The sequence below is a fragment of the Alosa sapidissima genome, chromosome 17, assembly GCF_018492685.1.
Source record: "Alosa sapidissima isolate fAloSap1 chromosome 17, fAloSap1.pri, whole genome shotgun sequence".
NCBI lineage: Eukaryota > Metazoa > Chordata > Actinopteri > Clupeiformes > Clupeidae > Alosa > Alosa sapidissima.
This window is the reverse complement of record NC_055973.1, coordinates 10,949,478-10,975,932: the sequence shown is the minus strand read 5'-3', so window position 1 is coordinate 10,975,932 and position 26,455 is coordinate 10,949,478. Positions and strand designations below refer to the sequence as shown.

General features: G+C 43.6%; 1 protein-coding gene across 1 annotated transcript; it reads right to left on the bottom strand.

Annotated features, from left to right (window-relative positions):
- Window positions 1-1,506: 1,506 nt before the first annotated feature.
- LOC121688589 (amyloid beta (A4) precursor protein-binding, family B, member 1 interacting protein) lies at window positions 1,507-26,455 on the bottom strand. The gene is made up of 14 exons (XM_042068277.1): window positions 26,287-26,455; window positions 19,883-19,942; window positions 15,534-15,621; window positions 14,744-15,075; window positions 13,272-13,349; window positions 11,301-11,460; window positions 9,614-9,735; window positions 8,393-8,467; window positions 8,043-8,186; window positions 7,147-7,257; window positions 3,822-3,920; window positions 3,544-3,664; window positions 3,173-3,225; window positions 1,507-2,979 (listed from the first exon to the last, which is right to left on the bottom strand). The coding sequence occupies exons 2-14, from the start codon at window positions 19,940-19,942 to the stop codon at window positions 2,437-2,439; spliced, it is 1,986 nt and encodes a 661-aa protein (XP_041924211.1). The 5' UTR covers window positions 26,287-26,455; the 3' UTR covers window positions 1,507-2,436.

Below are 26,455 nucleotides of genomic sequence, written 5' to 3'. Positions count from 1 at the left end.
TCTTCATGACACATTTTTTGACTGGTGCGACTTATACTCCGGTGCGACTTATAGTCCGGAAAATACGGTAGCCACTTCTAAATGGGACCCACTACACAGTAGCTTAAGGTGTGTAGCTAAAGCAGCCATAATGAAATGAAGGTGTCATTGTTTGGATACTTCACACACGTGCTTTTTAATTTCACAGACTACAACTACCAAGCTTGAATCAAAGCACATCGATTCCCCTCTCACACCCTGCACGCAATTAAAACAAAATAAACAGGCGTCTCAGTCTCACGCATGTATAGGCAAAACTGTATCAGACCGGTGTAACGTTGGTAAATCTTCCATTGCACAGAATGATTTTTGTATAACAAATGACAGTCGAAAGATACAATTACAGTGTTGCTATTAATTTGCTTGATCAAATTGGCCTCCATCACTCAACCAACGCTAACGGTAACATTACCTAGGTCCTTATTGATATTATAACATTAACGTACCTGCAGTAAAAACCAAGCATGTCCGATAAACATCCTCAGATTTATTTCGGCTTCAAGAAGAAATGGGAATTACATTTCATGTGAACATCGTCCTATCCTTATTAGACGTTCTCTGCGGTAAACTATAGTCCTTGTAAGTGTCCATTGTTTTTCCAACCCACTTTTAACTTCCAACAAAATGATGTCTCACTGCAACGATGCGCCATCTAGTGGACAAACGACTACTTATCGCCAATACTGGAAATGCAGCCATGATGATGATGATGATGAATATTTATTTTGGCTTTCTTTTAATCCTACTGAATTTGTAATTATGTATCGGCCGTTCTAATACCGATAGTATGTGGCTGCCTGTGTGTGTGTGTGTGTGCATGTGTATATGTGTGCACCGCCATCTACAGGCCAATGAGTGTACAGTCACTAAATGTACACATAACCTAATTTTTTTTAGACCCCCCCCCCATGGATGAAATTCATACACATACAATTTGGTGCAGTTCTGAACATCTTAACTGAAGATGGGGGCGATTTAAAGCAGAATAATATTGCATTTTCATTTTTTACCGGGGGGGGGGGGGGGGGGTGCAAATCACAAATGAGTGATTATGGGCCAGGTTGATGTGGGCCCTTGAGACCAACATACCATAAAAGATTCTTCATCCTCAGTGCCACGGTTCAGGTAGTTATTTAGGAAAAACTGCTTTTTTTGCGGTTCGGGGGGCCCAGCACGGAGGGGGAGTGGCCCCCGGGGACAAAACGACATTTTTCTGTAAAAGTCTAGTGGGGCTACATACCCACCAAATTTCATGTGCCCCGGTGGTTCGGTGTCCCGGGTATCGTTGACCAAAAATTCAGGAAGTAGATGACGGGGGGGGGGGGGGGGGAACTTTGACAATCCCTATATGACCGCTTCGCTAGCGGCGGTCATAAAAAAAAGTGATTTTTCTCAGTACATAGTAGTGTAACCTTACATTGGGCCTTGAAATTTGTGTATTTTAAGTAACAGGTCATGCCAGCATAATTTTATTGGATTTTTTTATATATTGTTTTTTAAACCAGTACTTTTGTCACACAACAAAACATAAGATATGATAAAGACACATCTCCCAAAAGTTTAAAAATTGGCAATTTACAATCAATAGTTCTCTATTTGTACAGTACAGTTATCCCAGTAAAGCCTTCTAGTTGGGAAAACGTGGTATGTCCATTCCAGTTGCTTACTATTTCTTTGTAGGCCTATTTGTATAATGCAAATCATAGTGAATAAAAACATTTACATCGCACGGTTAAACTGCAATTTTACAGGAGCTTTAGAAGTCGTTGGGTTTAGTTAAGCACTATAGCAGACACATGACAAGTAGCTTCTCTATTATTGTTGTGACTTCTCCAAGCCTTGAAAAGATCTGCTCAGTATCTGAAATAAATCATAGCAGTTGTCCAGTCACAAGTTAACTTGTAGAATCATTTGGAAAAGATTGGCACCTGGAACTGAACGATTCTACATAGAACCTTTTTCGAAATATATGCTTTCAGTAGCCACGTTTACATGGACACTTCTATTCCGATTAGAAATGAAATTTGAATTGAAACGAAAGAGGTGGTGTAGTCCACTCCTATTCCGAATGAACACCAATGTACGGTCATGTAAGGTCATTCGGATTGACTGCTGTATCTTCTCAAGGAAAAGTAGGCAACAACGGCTATTCCGATCAAAGATTCTAAAGTGCTTGATAGCACCTGATCGGAATAGAATGTGTAAACAGATGGCACAAATTTTTCAATCGGAATAGTTTAATCGGAATGACAAAAAACTGTCCATGTAAATGTGGCTACTGGTTTATTCTTTTCCTTTATCCAAGTAGATGACAAAACAAATTCAATAGTAAGTGTGTTGTGTGCTGTGAGTGAGAAGTCCTGTTTAAAGATAAAAATACAGAAAAAATTACTGGTGTTACTGTTGACCACGTTTCTTCTGCATGGCCAACATCAGTTCAGACATAAGATCAGGACCAGCAGGTGCAGCAGAGACAGGTGTAGTCCGCTTAGGAGGGGGCGGGCCGGGTTTCCTGACCGAAGGGCGGGGGGCCGTAGCTCCTGGTGGGGGAGGGGGTGGTGGTGGCGGGGGTGGTAGAGAGCCCACAGAAGAGCCTGCGGGAAGGGACACTGGCGGAGGTGGAAGGGGCAAACTGGGATCTGGGGGTGGCGGAGGTAGTGCCCCACCACCAGACGGCGGACAAGGGAACCCAGTGGCTGGAGGAGGTGGCGGCAGGAAGTCTGGGGGCATCTCCCCGTCATCGTCATCCATCGGTGGCGGGGGTGGCAAGTCATCCATGGGGGGTGGAGGGAAGCCTCTGCCCATGCTGGAAGGTGGTGGTGGTGGTGGTAGGGGGCCTTTGGAAAACATGGAGGCAGGTGGAGGAGGAGGCAGCACTGGGCCAGGAGGAGGTGAAGGCAGCATGGCTTTCGCAGGTAGTGGAGGTGGAGGAAAAGCTGACTTGTGTTTCAAAACATAAAACATGAATGCACAGTTAATATCACACGCATTCAAACATACTGAATTTATTACTAATCTGCAGTACCAAGTGAGATCATAACATTTCAGTGAAGTCCTTCACTGATTTCTGTCCTACAAAATCTAAAAATGTGAATGGGAGCACTAAAATGAGCACTTGGTGTCATTGCGGTACCTGGGCAGCTGGCGCTGGAGCAGGCTTGGAAGCATGGCCATTGGCTGCTTTAGCTGCAATAGAGACAGATATGGGTGAGAATTCAGGTATAAATACAATTACAAGCACATTAACTACCCAAGTAAATGTACTGAACATACTCAAGTACAAACATGGTCAGCGTGTTGACAATAGTTTAATAGTCATTTAATAGTTTTTTGAGTGGTTTGGTGTTACTATATCAAATGCAAAGCTGAATGAGTTTATTGTGTATAATAAATATGCAATATAGTAGCATTGTATGTTATATTGTTCTCCATATTACATGATGGATTGTATATGACATAATTCTAGGAAATCAAAATGTCTCTGTAAAGTTCATGTCTTCCAACCTTTGGGAGTTGGAGATGGAGTTGGGGTAGATACATTGGAGTTGATTTTGTCTGTCCATGATGTCGACACAGAGATTTTGCTGACTGCAGTTTTGTAGTTCTCGTAAAGAGACATTCCATACTATTAAAACAGACAATTGAATGTATTAATCTCAGCAGTGAAAAAAATGATTTATTGTAAGACTTTTTTAAAAAGGTGATACAGCTACAGGCTGTGACTATTAATCACATCAGTTGCTGTGACTATTAATAGGACCTACAGAGACTGATATGCTTACCTTTGCGATGCGGATTCCTGTCACCCAAAGTGTCATAGTCCACTTGTCATCACAGCACAAGTACTTAATGTACTGTGATTCCTTTTGGATCTGTGGGTGCTGTGAGAGAGAGAAAAAAGTCTATGTTTAGAGTCTAAGCAATAATACTCTTAACACTGCACTTTTAAAACTAACAATTAACACTAACTCTCTGCAAACTATTGTATATCTCTCTTTGTATTAGCCTGTTCATGTATGCATGGGCATACGTTTTAAATACAAATATAACAAGACTGGGTGCAAACACTGTCAGAAGGGACTGAGGGTTATGCAGAGATATTGGAATCAAAGCTTGTGTGTTTGCGTGGTTGGAATGGCAGTATACACATTGTGTGCACATGTGTTTATATATGGCATTAGAGTGTGTAGATCGGCGACTATGATTGTATTGCTTTCAACTCAATATGTTTAACTACAACCAGTAGATTATGTCATGGACACATAACTCATTTCAGCATATTGAACCCAAGGGCTGCTTGTACTCCTAATAAACTGCAAAGTCCATCGCATGACTGTTCGCTCTACATCTAGATTGAGCTAATCAAGTCAAGCTGGTACTGATCAGAGAGAATGCAGGTGCCTGAAAAACAAAAGTGTTGTGTTGGAAGCCTGGAGAGGTCTGATGTATCACTGGCTGATAGAACCATGGAATCGCCTGCCTCTGCCAGGGATGACGGAGGCAGTTTCCTGGACGCCTTTCAAGGCTTTTCAAAACATGAGGTCATTGCTGATCTGTTATTCTCTCAAGACATTTGGAGGTAAGATTTATTTTTCTGTCTATGACCACACACTATATCACTGCACACACAAGGTTGCACTGTCCAACTTGCAGTACCAAAGTACAACCACAAGGTGGCATAGTGAAATTAAACTCCACACAAAAAAGGGAGCCTATTTCTCTTTGCGCCATACGGTTGTTGTTGCGGGTCCAATTACCTCCAGCCTGAAAATTAACAAATTTCCCAAACTACTGTAAAGCCCTCAGCACAGACGTGAATGGAGCACAGCTGTCACAGCCCTATAGTGCCACAACTTCGAAATGGTAGTCATTCGGCTCCTCTTTGAGGCTAGTCATTACAATAATTACAGAGTATTAAGGACAACGGGCGTGGAGCAGACACACACACTCGCACACCTTGAAGTAATCTGACTAAGATTTGACCTCAGGAAGGTGAGCTGCACCTAGGATTTCACAAATGGGAACTGGTTTTAGGATGAACTCTTTTCTCTCTCTCCTTTCCTCTCTTTCTCTTTGAGAGAAACAGGGAGAGTATGTGTTTTAGGGGTACACCAGAGAAAAGACCAACAGTGAGAGTGTGAGTAACAGAGAATACAGCATGGGGAATATAGATGGCTGTCCTCATTTGGAGATAGGCAAGGAGGACTTGCACTCTGAGAAACAAGTAATCACAAAAGGTTGGTTATTAAACCACTGTATTTAGTTTTTTACATATTTTTTCAAAAGTTTTTTGAGACAACACAGTGTGCAAGAAAGTGCAAAAGTGCTGTACAAACGTTTCAGTCAGTGAAGACTCAATGGCTGGGACCACAGGGGAACCTCTATAGAAAGACGTGCTAAGCTATTAGAGGGAGCGCTGGGTGAGATCATCGCTGACTTGACCACTGGTGAGTCACTTTCTCACTCTCAGCCTCCCTCTCTCCATCTCTCCTCCCCTATTTGGTCTTTCTAGCTTTCTTTTGAGGGGCTAATATCTCTCAGTGAAAAGTGTTGTACAGTAGCCAATAGGGATGGGTCATATTGTATCGTTGTCAATACATCAGTAAAATTCCTCCCCATGATAAGAATGTGTCATATCGCCATATTAAACATATAGGTGATGACATGTTTATATGTGCAGCAAGATGGCCAGCTCACATGTAGAATGATAACAAAGATAACTCAATGCAGAGTTCAAACTGTAGACGAGGAAGTAAGAATTTTTGTGTTTGCACGGCTCTCAAGACTAAGGTGATGTGTCTTGAGGCTGGGAGAACTGTGGTTGATAGTATCATATCATTTTAAGACTATATCGCCTATCCCTAGTAGCCAAGACACTTGTCTTTCTAATCACCTATCTTTGTGTTAAACGCTGACAAGACTTCAAGACTTTCCATAACCACCAAAAGTAAAAAAAGACAAAAAGGGGATGGCGTGAAAAGTTTCAGATCCCCTAACTCTTCACCAGGTTGGGCTTCATTTCTCTTCTCAGAGCCGACACTACTGGTTTTCATTTGAACATTCAACAGAAAATACTGACTGAGTGGCCTTCCCCTCGGCAGCCATGACAACCCAACTGGCTGCCTCCAAACAATGCAGTTCAACTTGACCATGTCACCTGTATGATTTGGAGGAAGTTACACACAAAGAAGTTACAAAATACCTTTATTTACTTCAACTCTCTTTTTCATGGTAGTGGTTAAAGAAAAAGAAGCTATGAGGGTACCCGGTATTTCCCAATGTTAAGCCCGCTGACAATTCAGCTTCAAGCTTTCAACCATGAAACTTTAACCAAGGAACTATCTCATAGCACTGTCAGATTATGGACCACAACTTAATTTCTGCATTTTATGAATGTGGGGTGACCATTGCCAAGCCTCAAGGACGCATTTATCATTCTCTATGCAAGCATTTGCACAGATCTACTCTGGCAGCAAACATTTTGCATGACAACAGTAGACATATTCTTAGTAAGGGTTTATAGACCTCAAAATCACTGCTTGCTAACTGCTTTAATGGTCTTCTCATGTGAAATTTGGTCTAGCTGGGTGACAGGTAACCACAGTGGGCTCAGTGTGCTTTTATAGGCTACCTTTCACCTTACGAATGCTAGAATGATCTGTATCATTCATAGTTATCTTCAGCTACAAGGGAGACTCACACACCATTAAAAAGAGCTAAATAAATTGTACTTTTCCTGCAGGAGAACCCTTTTTTGAGCCTTGGAGCTTTGAATTGAAAATATAACTCTACCCAGAATGGTGTAGTTCCCCATTCTCTGAAAACTTTAGCTTGGCTCTAGATAAGTACAAGGGGTCTCGCCAGAATGTCTCTGATACACACACCATATTTGTTTGGTTCATATAGAAAGCCAAATATAAATACAATGACAATGACAATAGTTCAGAGACAGGTTCACCTCGCAACTGAGCTTGCTGTTTTTTTTAGTTTGCTTTGGTTTCGGTACGATGTCTCTGGCGCCTAATTTAGCATTCTGGTGTTCACCGTGAGACTGAACAAAGATGTGCTCTGAAGAGAAAGCTGCCCTCCAACAGCTGACACACTCACCTTGAGGAGAAAGCAGTAGTCAGTTGGGGCTTTGTATTTGTTCTTGTAATCTTTACCGAGGTACACGTTCACGTTATCAAACTGCACCAGACACACCAGGTCACGGGACGTCTGGAGAAGAAGGATAAAAAAAATCAATGGACAGTTAAATTCAGACCAACCCCGGAGGTTACACAAAGACATTCCCCTATTGACAGCCATGTCAGGCAGCAGGCCCAACAGACTTGGCGGACATGCGTATTTATGGACACTGAGCTGCAATTGAGATATGTGCGTGATTGTAGGCAGTTTGCAGGGGTGCCCCTGGCAGAGGCATATTTTTAGATGGCCAGGGTGAACTGGGGGACGGTAGTTTGGAGGAGAAGGTAAACACAAGAGACCAGGCCTGGCTGGCCCTTCCATTATGGGTTCGGGTTGACATTGAGCCAATATTTGCTCAAGTTTCTTTTTTTGTCTTTTTAACCTCCCCCCTTCTTGCCTCATTTTTCAAGGGAGCGAGGAGGAGGAGGGGTGGTTGCATTTGATCACCTAGCAACAGTATATGTGTTGGATGTATATCTTGTGTGTGTGCGTGCGTGCATCTGGCGTGCGTGCCTGCGTGTGTGTGTGTGTGTGTGTGTGTGTGTGTGTGTGTGTGTGTGTGTGTGTGTGTGTGTGTGTGTGTGTGTGTGTGTGTGTGTGTGTGTGTGTGTGTGTGTGTGTGTGTGTGTGTGTGTGTGTGTGCGCGTGCGTGTGTGCATGTGCATGTGCATGTGTGGTTTTAGTAGTGGTTATTTGTCTGAGTGTGCCGTGGCTACTGTCTACTCTAAAGTCACTCAGTAGGCCATATAGGTGTGTGTGTGTGTGTGTTTTCACAGTCTGAGGCTACCTCGGGGAGTACACATTAGCATACTGACCTTGGTCTTCCCTTTGGGCACAAAATACATTCCAGACGCCCGCAGCAGGAAGAGGCGTGGCTTCCAGGACCGCTTCCCATCCTCCTTCAGATGGAGGAGCCCCTCAAGGTCCGGCACGATGATGGAGGTCCCGCAGAAGTTCTCCTGCACACACACACACACACACACACACACACACACACACATACGAGGGAGCATGGAGATAGTGAAGAAAAAGCATAGAAAGGTAGTCTCTCTCTCTGTCACTCACACACTCTCACTCTCTCCCACTCTCTCTCACACACTCTCTCACTTCTCTCCATACCATATCTCTACATTCCAGGTCATAATGATACAGTTGTGAGTCTTACCTCCAACAGCATCTCTTTCTCCTTTTCTTTCATATCTTTTAACATATTCTTGTCCTTCTTCCAGAGATAAAAATTCTGGAGGGATACATAAATAAAAGAAATATGTGAGGTCTCACAAGGGCTGGATTTTAGACCACTTAAACTGTCTCTGTGAATAAATGGGTTCTGATAACACAGGCCTGACCCATTCTGACAGCCCGGTTCTCGGTTCTAAAAAAAAAAAAAAAACACCCGTCAGTGTTCCCAAAAAAAATCACACTGTTTTTATCTAATGGAAAATTCTCCACTCTGCCAGCAGTCCGTACACACATTAATTCACATAGATTATGATAGGCCTGAGTTGTAATAACAAACATAACAAAAAACCCCACTGCGTCTATGGGTCCGCCTGTCCTGATGCGTCTGCACCGAAGACATATGGGTCTGCCTCTGAACCTTCGGTCAGTGCTGACACAAAATCAGTGGACAAACTGAGACGGCGTCCAGACGGCACAGGACGGAAACTATGCCTGAATTTAATTTTATATGAAAACAAAGAGGAGGGCCAAGACAAATGGTCGTCTCTCTCTTGAGCTGGCTGGGCCATCATGGGCAGACCCCAATGACTGGCCAACACAGCAGCACTTTGCCCCCACTATGAATGTCCAGCAGACATTCACACACAGCGCAGATAGCAGGAAATGTCTGAGCTGGGTAGTGGGTATCATGTGACTTAACACATCCTGACCATGACTTAGGATGTGGTTATCACTTATAGATAAAAATGTAATGGACTTATTTGGGTGTTCCTGGCTAGTCTAGAATATCTCTGCATTTTAACTTTGTATAATAAATACATTTGACATTTTTTTTTCTGTGAATTTTTTGTTTTTGTTTCTGTAAATTGAATGAAATGTGGATTAATTTAGCAGGGCCAAGTAAATTTACCAGTACCAGAACGCTTACTACTACAACTTTACCTATCTGACTCATATGTTTTGGGGAAGGTATTTAGCATGAAAAATGAGGAAGTGTGACGCCTCCCCATTACTGGAATCCAGTCATCTAAAACACTCAGTGTGTAAATGTCCTGTGTCGCCAGTTGAAGTCCAACCAAGCTCAGCACCATATCTATGCTATCGCTCCACCGGACTGAACAATACACCAACAAGACTGCGCACTGAAAAGTGGGAGAACACACGTTTATGACGGGCCATCAGAGGCCACAGTAAGAGGTTTCACCTGAGGGTTTTTGAAGACGGCATACTTGTCCTTCCGCTCCCGAAACATCACTTTGTTCTCGCTGTCACGCGTCCAGGCCGACAGCGGCTCCACTATGTTCTCGTGGTCCTCGAAGCCCCTCTCTGTGGAGAGAGTTCACACTGCAGTCAGATTCTAATCTGGTTTCCTCAGACTCACTTCAAAAAAAGAGAGCTAGGCCCCCGCGGGATAATCAGATTAGGAACAGGGATGCATTTTTGTTTGCAGTGTGGCAAAAAAAAATAGTTTGGATTAATTACACTCTGGTTGACGTTTTATTGCAAATAAGGAAGGAAAAGACTGTATCAAAGCTGCATTGTTTCTGCTGACAAGACCAAATTGATTTTGATGGGAGATAACATAGGCATGCTTGTGAAGCAATGGGGATGTGGTTTGAAGTCTGGCTTCTCATCCACCCATTCCATCTCCACAGTTCCATTACACGGACAGACGACTTCTATACTGCCACATCCACTGCGGATTTGTGGTCTCATTTACGGTCCTCGAGTGGGTAAAGAACAGAGACCTCACCCAGACATCGCTCGCTACTGCAATAATTACATGCTCACTGACTTCAGCATCCTGAAATGTAATGAGCATGTAAAAAGTGGAGCGGAGGACCGAGGGACTCCTACAGCCAAAAACTCAAAGGCTGGTCTGTCTGCCAAGCCAGTGGGGACTCCACACACACACACACAACTGTGTCTTACCACGCCAAGTGCCCACCCAGTCTGCGAGTATCACACTTCCTCTTTCATGTCAGCTCCGCCATGTCCCCTTGCATTTAAGGCTCTTGGCTCTGATTAACTTTATGGAGGTGGGGTGGCAAGCTGCGCCGGTGGGCTGCGGACGGCCTGCGGCTTCACCTCCCGCACGCGTGGCGGTGGGCTTTAACGGTGACAGGCAGGCAGCCCCGGACCAGAGCCCTTTGAACAGGAGCTGCTTGTGCCCACCACATCGTAAGGTGCGCCCAGCTCCACGGCTGTTAACAGCCTGATGGAGCGGCAGAGTTGATCCACGCGGAAGGGAAGCCGCCTTTCTCCGAGCATGCCAACTCCATATTTGTATGGCAAAATGAATGCTTTAACTTTGCTCTGTCAAGAAGCACAGATATGTGTGCTATAGGCTCAGGCGTAATCATTGGTTAATAGCGTACTGTGGGTGTAGTCATTCGTTTCATGAGACTTGAATGGAAGATGAGCAGCAAGGGCCAGATTCCCAGATGGGGAGTGAACTGTCGGGGAGAGTCAAGCGTCTCCAGCGTTTTGCTGCAGCCATGAAGAATAAGGAGAGACTGGGGAGCGAGATCAGAGGAGCAGTGGCCAATTTCTGCCTGACAGCCAGGATGACTGACAGTGTCCAACACTGCAAATTAAACCCACCTGCAGTCTTTCTCTCCCTGTCTGTGTGTGTGTGTGTGTGTGTGTGTGTGTGTGTGTGGGTCTATGTGCATGGGTGGACAGGGAATGTGTCAACTTGCCAGTAAAAACACACCCTGTATTTTGCAATCTGGGTTGAAGGTACCTTGAAGCTGTGTGTTTCTGTGTATGCTCCTTCATGGAACCGTGGCTCTGTGTGTGTGTGTGTGTGTGTGTGTGCGTGTGTGTGTATGTGTGTGTGTGTGTCTGTGTCTGTATATCTGTGTGTGTGTGTGTGTGTGTGTTCTTACCAGTCTGCAGGTCTGGGTTGGTCTCATACAGGCACCAGTCAATGTTGCAGTCGCAGTGGGTTTTCTCAAACAGGTTATCCAGCACGTCTCTGACCGTCTGTCTCTCATCCACCATCAGAGTCTTGGCACTGCCATTGCTCATCTCCACCTTCACCACCAACTACACACACACACAAATACATGTGACACATGCATGGTAGTGAGTGATTTAAAAATGAATAAAAGATAGTGAATCCCTCAGTCACTCAGACCATAAAATCAAATGATCTGTGCGTGCTTTGTGTTATAACTGGGAATTGAGAAAGAACAGAGTTTCTGGAAGACTAGCACAAACCCCTTTCCCCAACACACAGGTGAAGACAGAAAGAGAAACGTTTCATTGTCTTAAGCCCTCATCCATCTTGCGGCTGATCCACCTCAGTGGCGTTCGCGTGTCTCGTACAACCAGAGGTCCAGAGAGAGGCTCAGACGCATCGCAAATGAAGCCTGCAGAAGCCTCCCGTAAAACCCCCAACGAGAGCAGACAGAGACGGAGCGCGAAACTCCCGCTGGGACCCTGCTTGGCTTCCTGCCGCCAAAGATTCCCGCTTCCTGTCGTCTGGCAGCGAGAGGTCTTCATAAGTAGCGGAGAATACGAATGATTTTTGCTCTCAAGCACTTATCCCTCATATCTCTCTCTCTCGCTCTCTCTCTTTATCTCTATCTCTCTCTGTATTTCTCTCTGTCCTTTCTTTACAGCCTTCCAGACAGGGCCAAGAATAACGCTGTCAGGGGGGGGTGGTTTCACCAACAACAGAGCACTACAGAGCAGCACAAACCACAGTGGCCAAAATCTATTTTTCTCTTCCTTCCTCACTATCTGTCTGAAACATCCACTCAATCTCTCTCAATTCCTCTCTCGGCTCACCCTATCTCCATCGCTCAGTTGCATGTACGCGCATTCTCTTGTTTTGGGTGGATGTTGCACCAACTGTCTCTAAACTCTTTCTCCCCCACTCTAAGATAGATAGATAGATAGATACTTTATTGATCCCCAGGGGAAATTCAAGAAAACTCTATGTCATTATCCCTCAGTCACACACTTTTTCTCTTTCCACCACCAATCTTATTGCATCAGTCCATTTGAGGAGACATCATGGTGACAACTCCATCTGTCATGAAAGCCTACAGTCTAGAGTTTGCTCGTCCAAAAGCCTTTGGTTGGACTGGATGGTTAAATAAACACTTCAAAAATATGACCGTTCTTATAGCAGTGATGAAACTCATCCAGTTTACCACAGATGAGTGGATGTGACTGCTCTGTCTGCCATTGCCGCTAGGGCTAAGCCCAGGCTCTGTGTGTGTCCGCTATCTGAGCAATCCAAATCTGTGTTACCTGTTTTAATTCAAGAAATGACTGGAATTTCTATACTGATTTAAGTGGTCAGTATGTAAACTCTTAAAAGGTGCTAAACATACTGTATAAGAGGTGATAAATATACAGGCCAGTGACGCATGTAAATGGTTGACTATCACGCACATCTCTCTGTCGTGCTGTTAAACCCATCCAAGGAGGGGACCAAAGCAGGGGGCCGATGAGCGGCGCCAGGACACTCTCTCCTCCAGTGGACTTTGGAGCCGGGCCATATGGGCCTGCGGTTTCAATTCCACGCTTTTGGAGATGTGAAACTGTGCAGGAAACTCCTGCATCTTCTCTTCGAATTGTTGTTTTTTCCTGTTGTCTTCTCCTTGGAGTAATACTGGCAGACTTAGTTTTTTTTTTTTTCAGAGAGTTTTTCTTTTCTTTTCTCTCTTTTTTATTGATGTAAAATTGACGGGGTAAGAGAGAGTTGGAGCTTTGTCTCAGAAACGTGTGTTTACCCAAATCCTCCCCCAATAAAAACAGAAACAGCATCTCTCTAGCTGGTCACATCTATCCAAGAAGAGTGCACGAGGCAAGAATGCCACGCGCAGAGGACATCTCTCACTCACCTTTTTCACTTTGGCTTCTTTCAACTTCTCCAGTGCTAGTTTGATTTTGTCTGCTTTCAACTGGGCTTCAATCTCCTCCTGCAAGATAACACATAAAAACTTACATACCCACTCACTCTCCAAATGTACAGAATAGTAAAGAAGAAGCAGTTCATGATCCTATGGATGATGAGTAGTGCCCATCTAATCTGAGGTTCATGACATTTTTTGCACATTATTTAATGAGAAAATGGCACCCATATATGCAAAAAGTGTCAGCAAAGATCCTTGATTACTAGCTCCGCTTTAACCCTCTCTGGTGTCAGGGTGTAAGACAGAGAAGTTGAAGTCGCCCTTGGAGCATCTCAGGGGACTTGATTTCCATGCTGTGTACCTCGCAATGAGGCCAGTAAAATACAATGAGGTAATGGGTCAGTAAAATACATCTGAAAAGCTCCCTTCTGGCGCTGACACGTTTCTTTCTATGCCGTCTGATGAATGTCTGATCGCTTCCAGACGATCGGCTCCATCACAGTCTGGTCTAGTCTGCACAAGCACCCACCCCCCTTACCCAATCCCCAAAATACACACATACGCGTACACACACACGCACTCACACAGATACACTCATGCTTGAGCATGCACACAGACACACTCACACAGACACACTCAAAGATGTAAAAGTCCGGCTTCAGAAAGTAGAAGTCCTGCAATGTATTGGTTCTACCTGTGTGCTTAACACAGGTGATTTCACTAATTACATGATCTACCTGGCTTAAGAGCTGTGCTAATTAGAATCAGATGATTAAGTGAATGGTTGGAACAAAAATGTGGCAGGACTTTTCCTTTCTGAAGCTGGACTTTTACACCTCTGGACACACTCATGCACGCATGCACACATACACACACACACACACACACACACACACACACACACACACACACACACACACAGTATGCCTTGGACATGGCTTCCGTCCCATCACATGCAAGCTTCTACAGATTTCTCTAATGTCTTCCCTACATATTTCATCTGCTGCTTTAGCTGTCTGATGCTATCTGCATGTCCACTGGATTTGAGTGTGTTTGATGCTCAGAAATTAATCCCATGATGTTTGGATTTATTCAAGCTATTATGCATGTCTGGGAGAATTCTATGTGCATTACTTCACTAGTTTGAACTGTATATGACAGGCCTATATGGTTAAGGTTATGTTATTGAAGAAACTGTGGGATTCTGTAAAGTCACAACCATAAGTCAGACCAGATTTGGAGACTCAGTGGCACTCTGTTCATGGCTGTCTTCATTTGAGTCTGTGTGGGCAATGACAGAGGGCAGAGACTTGCCTTAGACAGAAATTAGCATTAGCTAATAATAAACACCACGATGCATGCATCAGATAGCTGTATTCAGTTTGTCTATGTATCTGTATCTGTCCCTATCAAATAAACTCTGATAATAATAATAATGATGACAGAAGGCAGAGACTTGCCTTAGACGGCTTGGAGTTTTGTGGGGGTGGATGAGGTGAGGTAGAGGCTGTCGGCACCACAGGAGCAGGAGCAGAGGCAGGGGCAGGAGCAGGGGCAGGGGCAGGGGCAGGGGCAGGGGCTTGAGCTGGGGTGGGCGTGAAGGCTGTAGCTGCCGTGGGAGAGGGGAAGCTGAACTCGTTCAAGGTTGAGGTGGCCAACGTGGAGCCCGAGGATGGGTGGTATGCGGAGCCGGACCTCTCGGCTGCCATCTTTTCCTCAGTGGCGTTCAGGTCGGCCACCAGGTCGGCCATTAGAGCGTCCAGGTCATTGTCCTCCAGTTCGTGCAGGGATGCTTGACAGACCACAAGGGGGATGAGGTGAGAAACAGATGCTGAAGTTTTCCCTAATATCTGTTAAAGCAGTGCTACTGTAATTATGCAAATAAGTATGCATACTTTTCCATGCCAGTTGGCCTAAACTTAAATGGTGTAGCTAGATCGGGTCATTGTTTGACTATGATTACCATTTAGTACTATAGTATACTGTTATTACTATGACTTGATTTTGGAAAGTATGTATCATAATATCACCCTCTGCTTCTCTCATTCAATATCTGTGGAAGTTCCTAAATAATAAGAAATACCCACTTCTCTGTATTGTTTGCTGACCCCTTTATCACAAAGTCGCAACACCATTCCATTACACATGTCAGTTAACATTTCAATAACACCTGGAGCAGCATGAGGAAGCAGGAGATTATATACAAAACAGTCTAAAAAGACCTGCACTTCCACAGCGAGCTCTGTTTACCATTCAAATCGGTGAAGCCAATGGAGTAGTTCTTTTCCGTGGTGGTGCTGGGGGGAGGTTCTGGAGGCAGTGTTTCAACCCCAAGGCTCTGTAAGGGGCAAGGGTGAGGGTTGTGTGGAGGGTGGGGGGGGCACAAATGAGGAACGATGAGACAGAGATCACAAGGCCAAAGACATTATAACCGTTTAGCAGAAGAATAACAGGAACTCTCCGGAAAACCACATATACATAGTCTGAGTTGTGGTGGAATGTGGCTGTGGGCCCTGCCATTTAGTGGAGACCTGTCTGATTCGAAGTCTAATTGACTTGCATAGGCTGTCACTCAACCAAGATCAACAGATGTATGCAAAGTCTAGCACTTTGAAAGGGCAGCTGAGGTTCTCCATTTCCCTTTTCCATTTAGTATTTATACTAACATTCTGACATGCTAATTTAACTAAAACAGCAGAGGAACATTACTATCAATGACAAAAATGTGAACAAATAGTCAAGAATAAATAAAAGTGCAGCCTATTTGCACCAGCACTATGAGCGACTGCCATCACTGACATGATGCTAATAATGTTAAACGTGAGAGCCTCAGGAGGGGTTATTGAGTGGTGCAGATAGGTTGCCCAGTGACAGAACTGAAACACTTCATTTCTCCAGCACCATCCAAAGCACTCTAACTCTCATCTCCTTATCTTCTCCCCACCAAGTAAAGCACTATGGCATATCTACTGTATTTAATAATACTAACAATGGAAAAACAAGAACCATCTCATTTTAAGTTTGTTACTACATGTTTGGAGTTGCATAATCGGTCTGCTTGCTTCTGAGTTCCCCCTTTCCTCGTCCCTCCCCTACTGCCCCCACCTCTCCTCTACCCAGCCAGACCCAGCTGATGGGTCTCCCTTATGAGCTGGGCTTGGTAAGGTAAGTTTTTCCTCGCCATCATTGCTTTAGTGCTTGCTCTAGGGGCCTCAGGCTCTGTGCTCTATCAAATGCCTCATGACAATTTTATGGCATCAGTTAGCTGCCTTAATTATGCAAGCGTAGATTTAGCGCAGAATCGAGAGCGTAAATACAGAAACTGAGGGGTGCGCTCGTGCGCTCGTTTTCATTCTTTATGCGCTCGCATGATTAAGGCCGCTAGTTGACGCCATACAATTGGGGGCCAAGCAGCGAAGCTGCGAAGGCACCCATTGTGTTTCTATGTTTTCTTCCCTATTATTATTACGCTTCTGTCATTGAAGTCAATGGCAGCCCATAGAACCGTCTGGTGAAAAGTTGTGAAATTTGGCACACTGATTAGGGACAGTCCCATGATTAATTTCACCAAGTTTCATGTTGGCACCTCCAGGGCTCTAGCGCCACCAACAGGCCAAAGTTGGACGTGCGTTCACACACTTAACTTTTGACCTGTTGGCCCGATTTTGGAAAATGAGGTACCATTGAAATCCTTGGACCAGGCCGAGTTCAACGCACCCTATGACGTCATTTTCCGCCATGATGGATTTTCGGCCATATTGGATTTTAGTGAAAGTGAAACTAAAACTTCACAGGTCACAAATTTTGTCCAATCATCACCAATCTTGACACACATGATCTTCAGACCAAGCCTCACAAAAGTTGTCGTGTTTTGTCTTCGGAACTATAACCGTTCACCCGTAATATCCAATCGAAATTTGCGGCGAAGCCGCCAAACAGGAAGTGAGATCATATCTCAGCAACCCATTCATCTATCATAACCAAACTAAGTACATGGACTCAGGACCCAATCAGGGGGACGCTCAAAAAATCTGGTGACCTTTGACCTCTAGGGGGCGCCGTCATTTGGAACATGCCTTTTGGCCTGTAGCTGCTGTTGTGCTTAGAATTAAAATGCACTAGTTGTGTCTGGTAATACTGTTGGAGGTCCTTAGGCCGACCCAAGCCAACTTGTGATGTCATCGTAATTGATTCGGCCGCCATATTGGATTTAATCAAAAACACGTACAAGTTTTTGCAGGTCACAAATTTCAGCGGATCCTCACCAAAATTGGCAGAGACCATCTTCAGACCATGCCTTATTAGTGCATTGCTTTCTGGAACAATTGACAAAAGCATTGGTCTGTAACAGCCTATCGAAATTTACGGCGAAGCCGTCAAACAGGAAGTGAGCTCATATCTCAGCAACGTTTTCATGTATCAAAACCAAACTTAGTACATGTACCTCAGACTCCATCTGGAGGACGCTCAAGAAATTTGGTGACCTTTGACCTCCAGGGGGCTCTGTAATTGGCAAAAATGCATTTTGGCCAGTAGTCGCTGATGTGCATTATTCTGCAATGGAAGTCAATGGCAGCCCATAGAACCGTCTGGTAAAAAGTTATACAATTTTGCACACTGATTCGGGACAGTCAAATAATTAATTTCACCAAGTTTCATGGCGGCACCTCAAGCGCTCTAGCGCCACCAACAGGCCAAATTTGGACGTGTGTTCACGGACGTAACTTTTGACTCGTTGACCCGAATGTCAAAATAAGGTATCATTGGAATCCTTGGGTCAAGCCGAGTTCAACACACCCTATAACGTCAATCTTTGACCTCTATGTTTAAATCACAGCAAGTGTGATCATATCTCAGTCGATCTTTTATTTTTGATGTGAAACTGATTACAGCAAGTTCTATCGAGTTCATTCTAATGCGTGCGTGCAAGGGTGGGGCAGGGTGGGATGGGCAGGGGCGGTTGTGGCGGTGGGCTGGCTGGGGGAGGGGGCGCCGACACTCAGCCCTGGTTCAGCCCCACAAAATCAGCTATGTTTTGATGTGAAACTTGAACTTGTAACTCAGCCAATCTTGGGTTGTTTGGCATTGAACTTGCTGTGACAGCTTAATGCTATATGTCTGATGCAACGGCCTTGAGTTACATGGCAAATCTGGCCTGCTGATCTGCCTGCTTGGCCCCCTCATTGCTGCTTGCAGCTATATTTTCAATAGTTATTTCTGCTATAAATAAATTAAACTGAAAACTGAAAAATAAAGAAACAGGCAGAGCGCTGATTTAGTTGATAAACAAACTACAACATTGATAATTCATTAAAAAGAAGACATGTAAGGTACATGTTTTTGTGAGTATTTCTCACTGACCTTTCCCATTAAAAATGTTTCACATGACAATGTCATCTAAATAATGTGATAATAAATCCCAATGTAATTTTATTCAATGAAGTGCTCCATATTTCAAATAAAAAGGCCTCTGTGTTGTCTGTGTCAAACAGCCTGTTATGGAGACATCAACACATTCCGTGCTATATTTCCCTGTTGAGTGGTATTCCTTTTTAAGTTGTGTAACTCAGCAGGGTGAGATAGATGTGACAGCTGCACTCTTGCAGTGCTCACGCTGGGCCAGGCGTGGAGTGTGACTTCGATAGGGTTCATGAAAGGGTCACAGCTCAGAGGGCGCAGGGCCGAGGAGCCATCTGAACAGCTCCCCTGTCATCTCACAGAGCTCCTTAGGACTTTAGCTTACATGTTTTTTTTACATGTTTTTTTTTTGACTGTTTGTTTGTTTTTTTGTTGTCTTGCTTTGTTTGTGTTGGCTTTGTAAAGTGACCTTGAGTCTGAGAAAGGCGCTATATAAATAAAACGTATTATTATTATTATTATTATTACGTGTTGATCTAAGTGAAAAGTACCCAGAGCTGCTCAGGACAACAACACTGTCGTGGCATCAAAATGAGAAAAGTGCTTGTGAAGGACACTATTTTGGCTCTGTCAAAATAAGAAGTGAGGTGGAGAGATCTTGAAAGGTAGCCTATAGCGGTCATTAATTACAGTATACCAGTATTCTAAATGGACACTGGCAACATTGACAGGATCGACAAATGTTGTGTTTTTTTTACATTTTATCACTTTCGCTCACCACACTCATCTACATCTGACTATCTTCTTTAGCGTGTGTTCCTCGTCTATGATCGGTCCATACTGCTTAGCAACAGCCCATCTCAGCAGCAGCAATAGTTGCAGCAAAGTGTTAAAGCAGATGTACTTAAACCTACAGCTGAGTTGCTCAAACTGAAATGTGGCTTTCATTTCATGATGGGATATCAATGCTGCATTAGATTTTAAATTCTAAGGTGTTTATGGGGAGGAGGTAGATGGTTTCAGTGACCATTTTGTTATATGGATGCTTAATGCTGATTTCTGCTACAAAGAGAAGATATCCAGATTTCACATTTATAAGCCGCTGTATAATAGTATAAAAGTACTGTTTATTTAATATACTGGGAATAACATCTGAGATATATATGCACATTACAGAATGATCCATGAAAGTGGTGTTATTTGTTCTGTGAGATATGGTGATATTTTGCCCTTGGACTCACCTGTGTGAGCAAGTCCATCTCCCCCAACAGATCACTAAACATGGCGTCTATGTCCTCCATCTGCAACAGACAACACACAGACACACACACACACACACACACACACACACACACACACACACACACACACACACACACACACACACACACACACACACACCAAAATAGTCACCAGTGATGTCACACAATATCTTACAAATGATACTAAAGTGGTCAACCATGTTAACCATTGTTGTATTTGTATTCATGACATACTGTATATCTATATCAATGCATTGCACAAAAGACCTACAGCAGTTAATGTGGTTTGAGCATAGTGTGAGCATAGTGAGCATCTCAACACTCAATATATTACATGATTCATATGACATCAAACTTAAACTAAAATGGTCTTGATGAAGAATTGTAATATATAATTATAACACAGCAATGTTTTGTTGTGACACTCAGTAAATAAATAACAAATAGAGACTAATTAACTCTTTACATGACTCTGCCCATTTGCTACTTTATTCAAACAAACCTGCTTGATTGGTTTACTAAAGTGCAGTGCAGTATGGTACAAAAATACCTCGCCTAGAGCCAGAACATATTGCACAAGATCCAGCAAACAGGCAGGGGATAAAAGCAAGGTTTGCATAACTCTCCCAGGCATTCATTCTTTGTCAAGACATGCCGTTACTGTCGACATGCCGCTCCAGTCACCAGAGACCAGCAGCCTAGCAAACACTAGAAACACTAAAGTAATTTCCTGTGTATTAGCCACATTGTGTGCAAGCTGCAGGACAGTGTTTTATGCAAGTTAAAAGAAACAAAACCATATTAATACCGTATTAACTGCCCCTGTGTATTAACCTTATAGCTGAAGAAATTTTGCAAAATCAATGTATAAGCCGTGGCTAATTGGGAAATTACGGTACATCATGTCTACCTCTGTTACTTCCACAATACCATGATATCAATTCACTGAACTTATTTAAGCTAATGACAGTCTCATACATTCATAGCCAGACATGTCTGAGAAATGTCAAAAGGTCACAAACAGGATAATACCAATCTGCAGTAGCCATGCTCACATCAGTCTCTCAGATATTTCTGAGCCCTCACAATTAAGTTGTGATGGAGGGATAAACGGTTTTAGTGCCCTGGTTTACCATTTCAGCCTGTACACAACTATAGCACATACAATTCTTCTGCTGGCTCAGGTCTTTGTTGTGTAATTAAATGGAAATATGTGCATCTTATTAAACTCCTAAGTATCAACAGAGGATGGATGTTAATTGGCATTTGGACACTGGAAGAGCTCCATCTCAAATTGCGCATTAAAATCATGGCAATGATGTGCATTTCTCATCTGGTGGAATGTTTCTGAGCAGGATATGGAAAAGCAATAGAGATGGCTCTTTTGCTTGCCCTGAGTGGACACTAATACCATGCTTATCCTCCTCCAGTTTTGGTCAAACGTATTACTCACATGTCCCTGAATCCACCCCCTCTCCCATCTCAGTATATGCCTGAGATCATCAGATTCAGTTTAGCTTTTCATGGAGACAATGCTTCCAACAAAGCACACCAAAGTGGATTGTTCCCAATGTTCAGAAAATGTATACATGTAACATCATCCTCCTCCAGAACAACAACAACAAAAACATCCTCAACAACAACAGTGACAACGACAACAACCACAACAGCGACAAAAAACAGATGTTTTATCCAGTAAAGAGCTGTGGCAAAGTAATCATGGATACAGTCCTTCAAAAGCCGACGGGGGTCATTTTAATAAACCAAATGCTATGATGTCACTGGACTGTGGCGTCCAAACACAAGATAATTTCTGCTCTTTTATGTCTGGGCCAGTGAGGTCACCTCGGCTGGACGTCCAGAGTCTGGCTGTGAGGGAACAGGAAAGGCTCAGAGGAGCGGTCCTCACACCCTCGCTTTCCCCTCCTCTCTCTCTCTCTCTCTCTCTTTCTCACCTTCACGTGTCTTTTTATCACTTTTTTCATTCATTCACACACTGTTAAAATTAATGTGTTGAAAATAACACATCTGTATGTCCAGATATAGACAACACAGTTTGAGTTGTTTCCACACACACAGACACACACACACACACACACACACACACACACACACACACACACACACACACACACTTTTTTCAAAACATTTCCACACACTCTTTCCCCTCCTTTTCACACTCCTCCTCCTTTCCTTTCCTTTCATCCCTCTTTCCATCCCACTCTAGACCACATCTCTGTTTCTTCCTTCCTGCCACCCAAAATCCCCAGCGTCCTAGAATACTCCTTCGCCACCCTCTCATCTCTTTCCTATCAACCCAATATGTGTGTGTGTGTGTGTGTGTGTGTGTGTGTGTGTGTGTGTGTGATACCATAGGCCAGTCTGAGCGTACATGGTCACACTAGACCAGTGTGAGAGGTAGAGTGAGACTGACTGGCGGGGAGCAGTGTCCCCTTTCAGCCAAAACCATCACATCTGCTCGGCCTTGGGGCAAGGGGGGCTTAATGCACTGGACACGCGGTGAAAATGGAGTTAGCATGGTAAGGAATACTAGCGCTATACAGTTTCCTGCATCACTGCTTCCCTTCTTTCAATTCAAAAATGAAACTGTAGTCTACCAAACCATGAACAGATGGCTTTGAAGACCTCAACTGCCAGCACCTGGGTATGTGTGTACATGAGTGAGCGCATGCGTGCGCGTGTGTGTGCGTGTATGTATGCACATGTGTGTTCTTCATCTTTTTCTCGGTCATGCTGTGGCATTGGCGTGTTCACTTCTCTGCATGGGGAAGTGGTTAGGGGCAACTTCCTCTCACTCGATGTTGAAAGCGAGCAGCGTAGTTTCCAACAGGAAACACCACCGGTTATCTTTCTATAAGGCCTGCACTTTTGTCTTTAAGATGAGTTTAAATGTGTGGATCGCAAAAGTAAATAACAATGTAAAATGGATGGATAAACAAGATGCGATGTAAAGTAAACCATGAAATATTGTTGTATTTCCTTAATTTGCGTAACACCACTAGAGATAAGAAAAGACAACACCAGAATACACAAAATAAGAAGTGAAACTTCAACTTCATCCAAATTATGTTATTCTTCATTCAAAAGGGGTTCATCCCAAATAAAAAAAAAATGCACAACAGGAAGATAAAACAAGGCAGAACAAGAAGTAGACAGGCCTATTTTTGTGAAGTGAAAGGAAAACTGGTGAAGGGCCTTTTCCACTTTTGCAATACTGGACCTTACATGACAAATTAACCAAGCTACAACATACATTCCCTCTACACATTTCCTCTACACTGTGCTCTCTCTTTATGATTTCAAAACTGGCTAAAAAAATCATTGTTTGAAAATCGATTTGACTGTAGTAGCTCATACATGATGGCCACTTTCCATTTATTTCTGGGTCACACCAGGAAATAATTACTATGTTTCCTCTGGTGGTCGTCTCGACTCCCTGGAGTAATCAAGCTCATCTCCATGATGAGGGATGTTCCCATAACATCAGCAGTATATGCCATCATGCATGAACCTTCTCTATGTGTTGAGCACAGGGTGATGATATCTGTAGGGCGTGTTCCCTCTCACAGACATAAAACATCTGCACTCCACACCCAACGCCATATCACAGTGACAAAATGCAGTCATAGTTCTGAACGTTCCAGTGTTTAACTATAGTAATCATAAAATAAAATGACTCAAACATTCTGAATGAGCATGAATTGAACATGATTTCTTTCTTGTGAATGGGCTGAAATTGACTGACACATGCATATACATGGCCATGTTTTTAGGCAAGCAAGAGCTGTGTTCAGAACTTGTGGGGAATTTGGACAGGCCTCTGCCCACAGACAAACAGGACAGCACAGCAGAGGCATCAGCTAATAAACATAGTCTTTTGCAATAACAACTGTAGAACCAGTGGTTGGAGCCTGTACCACACCCTAGTGTCAGAGAGTTCTCACAACAACTAAACAAATACAAAGCAACTCACTGCCTCAATAACAAAACAACAAACACACACACAAACTTCACACCATCAAAATCTAAGACACGCCTATGATCAACAAATATGAATCCCCTCTCCACAGTACTTTCCAGATTCTCAGAAATTATCAGAAAATATCTTGTCAGGGCAATGCTGCTTCTTCTAAAACCTCATGAATGACAGCCACTTAATTTCGCCCATCACTGGACTTTCATAGAACATTTTGGCCATGATGACTCCAGGGTCTTTTGGATGGCAAAGTACATTTTTGTGACCATAAGAGGGACAACAATACACAAACTGGACCAAGACCGATTGCGGAGGTGGGATGATTGAATAATAGACCAATCCACATCATTTGTGAGAATAGTTCTTGAAAAGCTTTTTGACATCTGAAGACGACTGGGAAACAGAGCTGCATTTCACGATGGGACTTTGAAGCACCATCTTGACTGAATTACATATTTTTGGGGGCGAGGGTGGGAGTAGACACAGAAAGAAAGAAAGAAAGAAAGAGAGGCAGAGAGAGAGAGAGAGACTTGTTTACACGCCAGGTCATTTCCATGGCAGACTCCAACTCTGTAGCTGGATCCCTTTTCATCGTGGATTGGACATGGCTGTCAGAGGGACCAACGGGAAGCCATTAAGGGAGCTGCTGTGCTATAGATGAGCAGCTCCAAGCAGAGTCACATTAACCATGCAGTAATGGACAGGAGGAATGGTAAACAGTGACCACAACGCAGGATTCCTCTCCTCTTAATGACGACTAGGCCAGCATGCTGTGTTGCATGATGCTCATTGGTATGCAGTTTGCTGTTGTTTTCAACAGAAGATAGAACAATAACACACAATAACGTTTTTTCACTTGCCAGAAATTTGTGTGTACTTAGAAATGGGCCAAAGGACCTCCAGAGAGTATGCGCAGCAAGCATTTTCATGTCAGTAGAGATACCCACTGATAACAATGGGAAAACAACATGAAAATTAGTTATTAAATTGATTAAGGGGAATGGGATGATGAGGCTGTGTGGATGGAGCTTCCTAATGACATCCCTTAAAGTAAACCCACACTCCCTCTGCCTGTTAACATACACCACTCAAAGTGTAAAGTGTGTGGGTTTCTCTTAAGAGGCTCTTGACTCCGCATGGTTGTTCTTTGGGCTCATGTGCGTACAAACATGAGAAGCCTCCGTGTGATCCTTCACCAGTGCTTAAGTGAACACATGTTCCTGATCTGCGTCCAAACCTAGAAACATCTGCCGTCCAACCAATGAACTGTGCTCCTCAGGAAAACAGTGTCCCGAGCCCTACGCTATCCTACAGATATACGATAAACAGTGCAAATTGTACAAATGGTAACTCAATCGAACTCCAATTCCAGAAAGATGTCTTCAGCTTCACGTGTGTATGTGTCTGTCTGTCTGTCTGCCTGCCTGCCTGCCTGTGTGTGTGTGTGTGTGTGTGTGTGTGTGTGTGTGTGTGTGTGTGTGTGTGTGTGTGTGTGTGTGTGTGTGTGAGAGAGAGGAAAAATGTGATCATTGCTGATGATTGTCTTCAGAGAACTCTCAAAGGAAAATTCCAGCCCATGATTCCATCTCCTCCTCAGGTCCACACTGCTTGCCTCTCAAGTCTCAACGTCCCTTTGAGGAAGATGCCCTGCTGCTCACAGAGGGACAGCTTTGCCACTGAGCGCAGTGACTGGCCATTCAACCAGACTTGACGACTCACTCTCACAAGGCTGTCACATGTCCCCAAGGCTGAACACATTGGTCTGACCCCCTCCAAGAACACCAAGTGCCACCAAGTCTCACCCCCAAATGCCCAACCATCCTCTTAAGATGTTCACACACCATACTGGCTTAACATGATGTTAAATGAGTAAGATTTATGAGGCAACAGTTCTGTGGTTTTCAATCTAGCTTCAACAGGGTGGAGTCTTTGCGATAGTTAAGGCATGCAAGAATGTACTATGCCACAGTGAAGCAGCTGCCAGTATGGAAGTTGTTCAAAAAGTTACCACAACCACTCTAATTCCATATGTTCTTGTAGAGTACAACTTTTAAATTCAGTATGAATAAAACATTAAAACATACAACTTTTTTTCACAGCCACAAAATGAACACATTTCAGGTAATGAAAAGAATCATCTACAGTCTCTGGCAACGGATAAAGCACTACACTTCACTCTCCCACAAGACAAATATTAACCTACCACTAGCACAAACTTTACATACAGAATGAAAGCAGAACGTATGAGACAGAGGCCAAAAAGACTCAAGGATATATGTATAAATACACCAACGTCACAAATACACCTTCTACTGAATCTTACGTGTGTTACGACCAGAAATTCAAACAATCTGAAATTTCAGTGGTTCATGAAACGGCTTGTTACCTTGATGTTGATATCCCCTCAATTCAGAGTTGAACTATTCAGAGACCACCGCTAATCTGACATGCACTCTTGCCTCTTGCTATTTCCCTCTTTTTTTTTCTTGTAATAAACTGGAACAAAACCCTTAGATGCAAGGAGGGGTGCTGTCACCACAGTGCATCTGACTCAC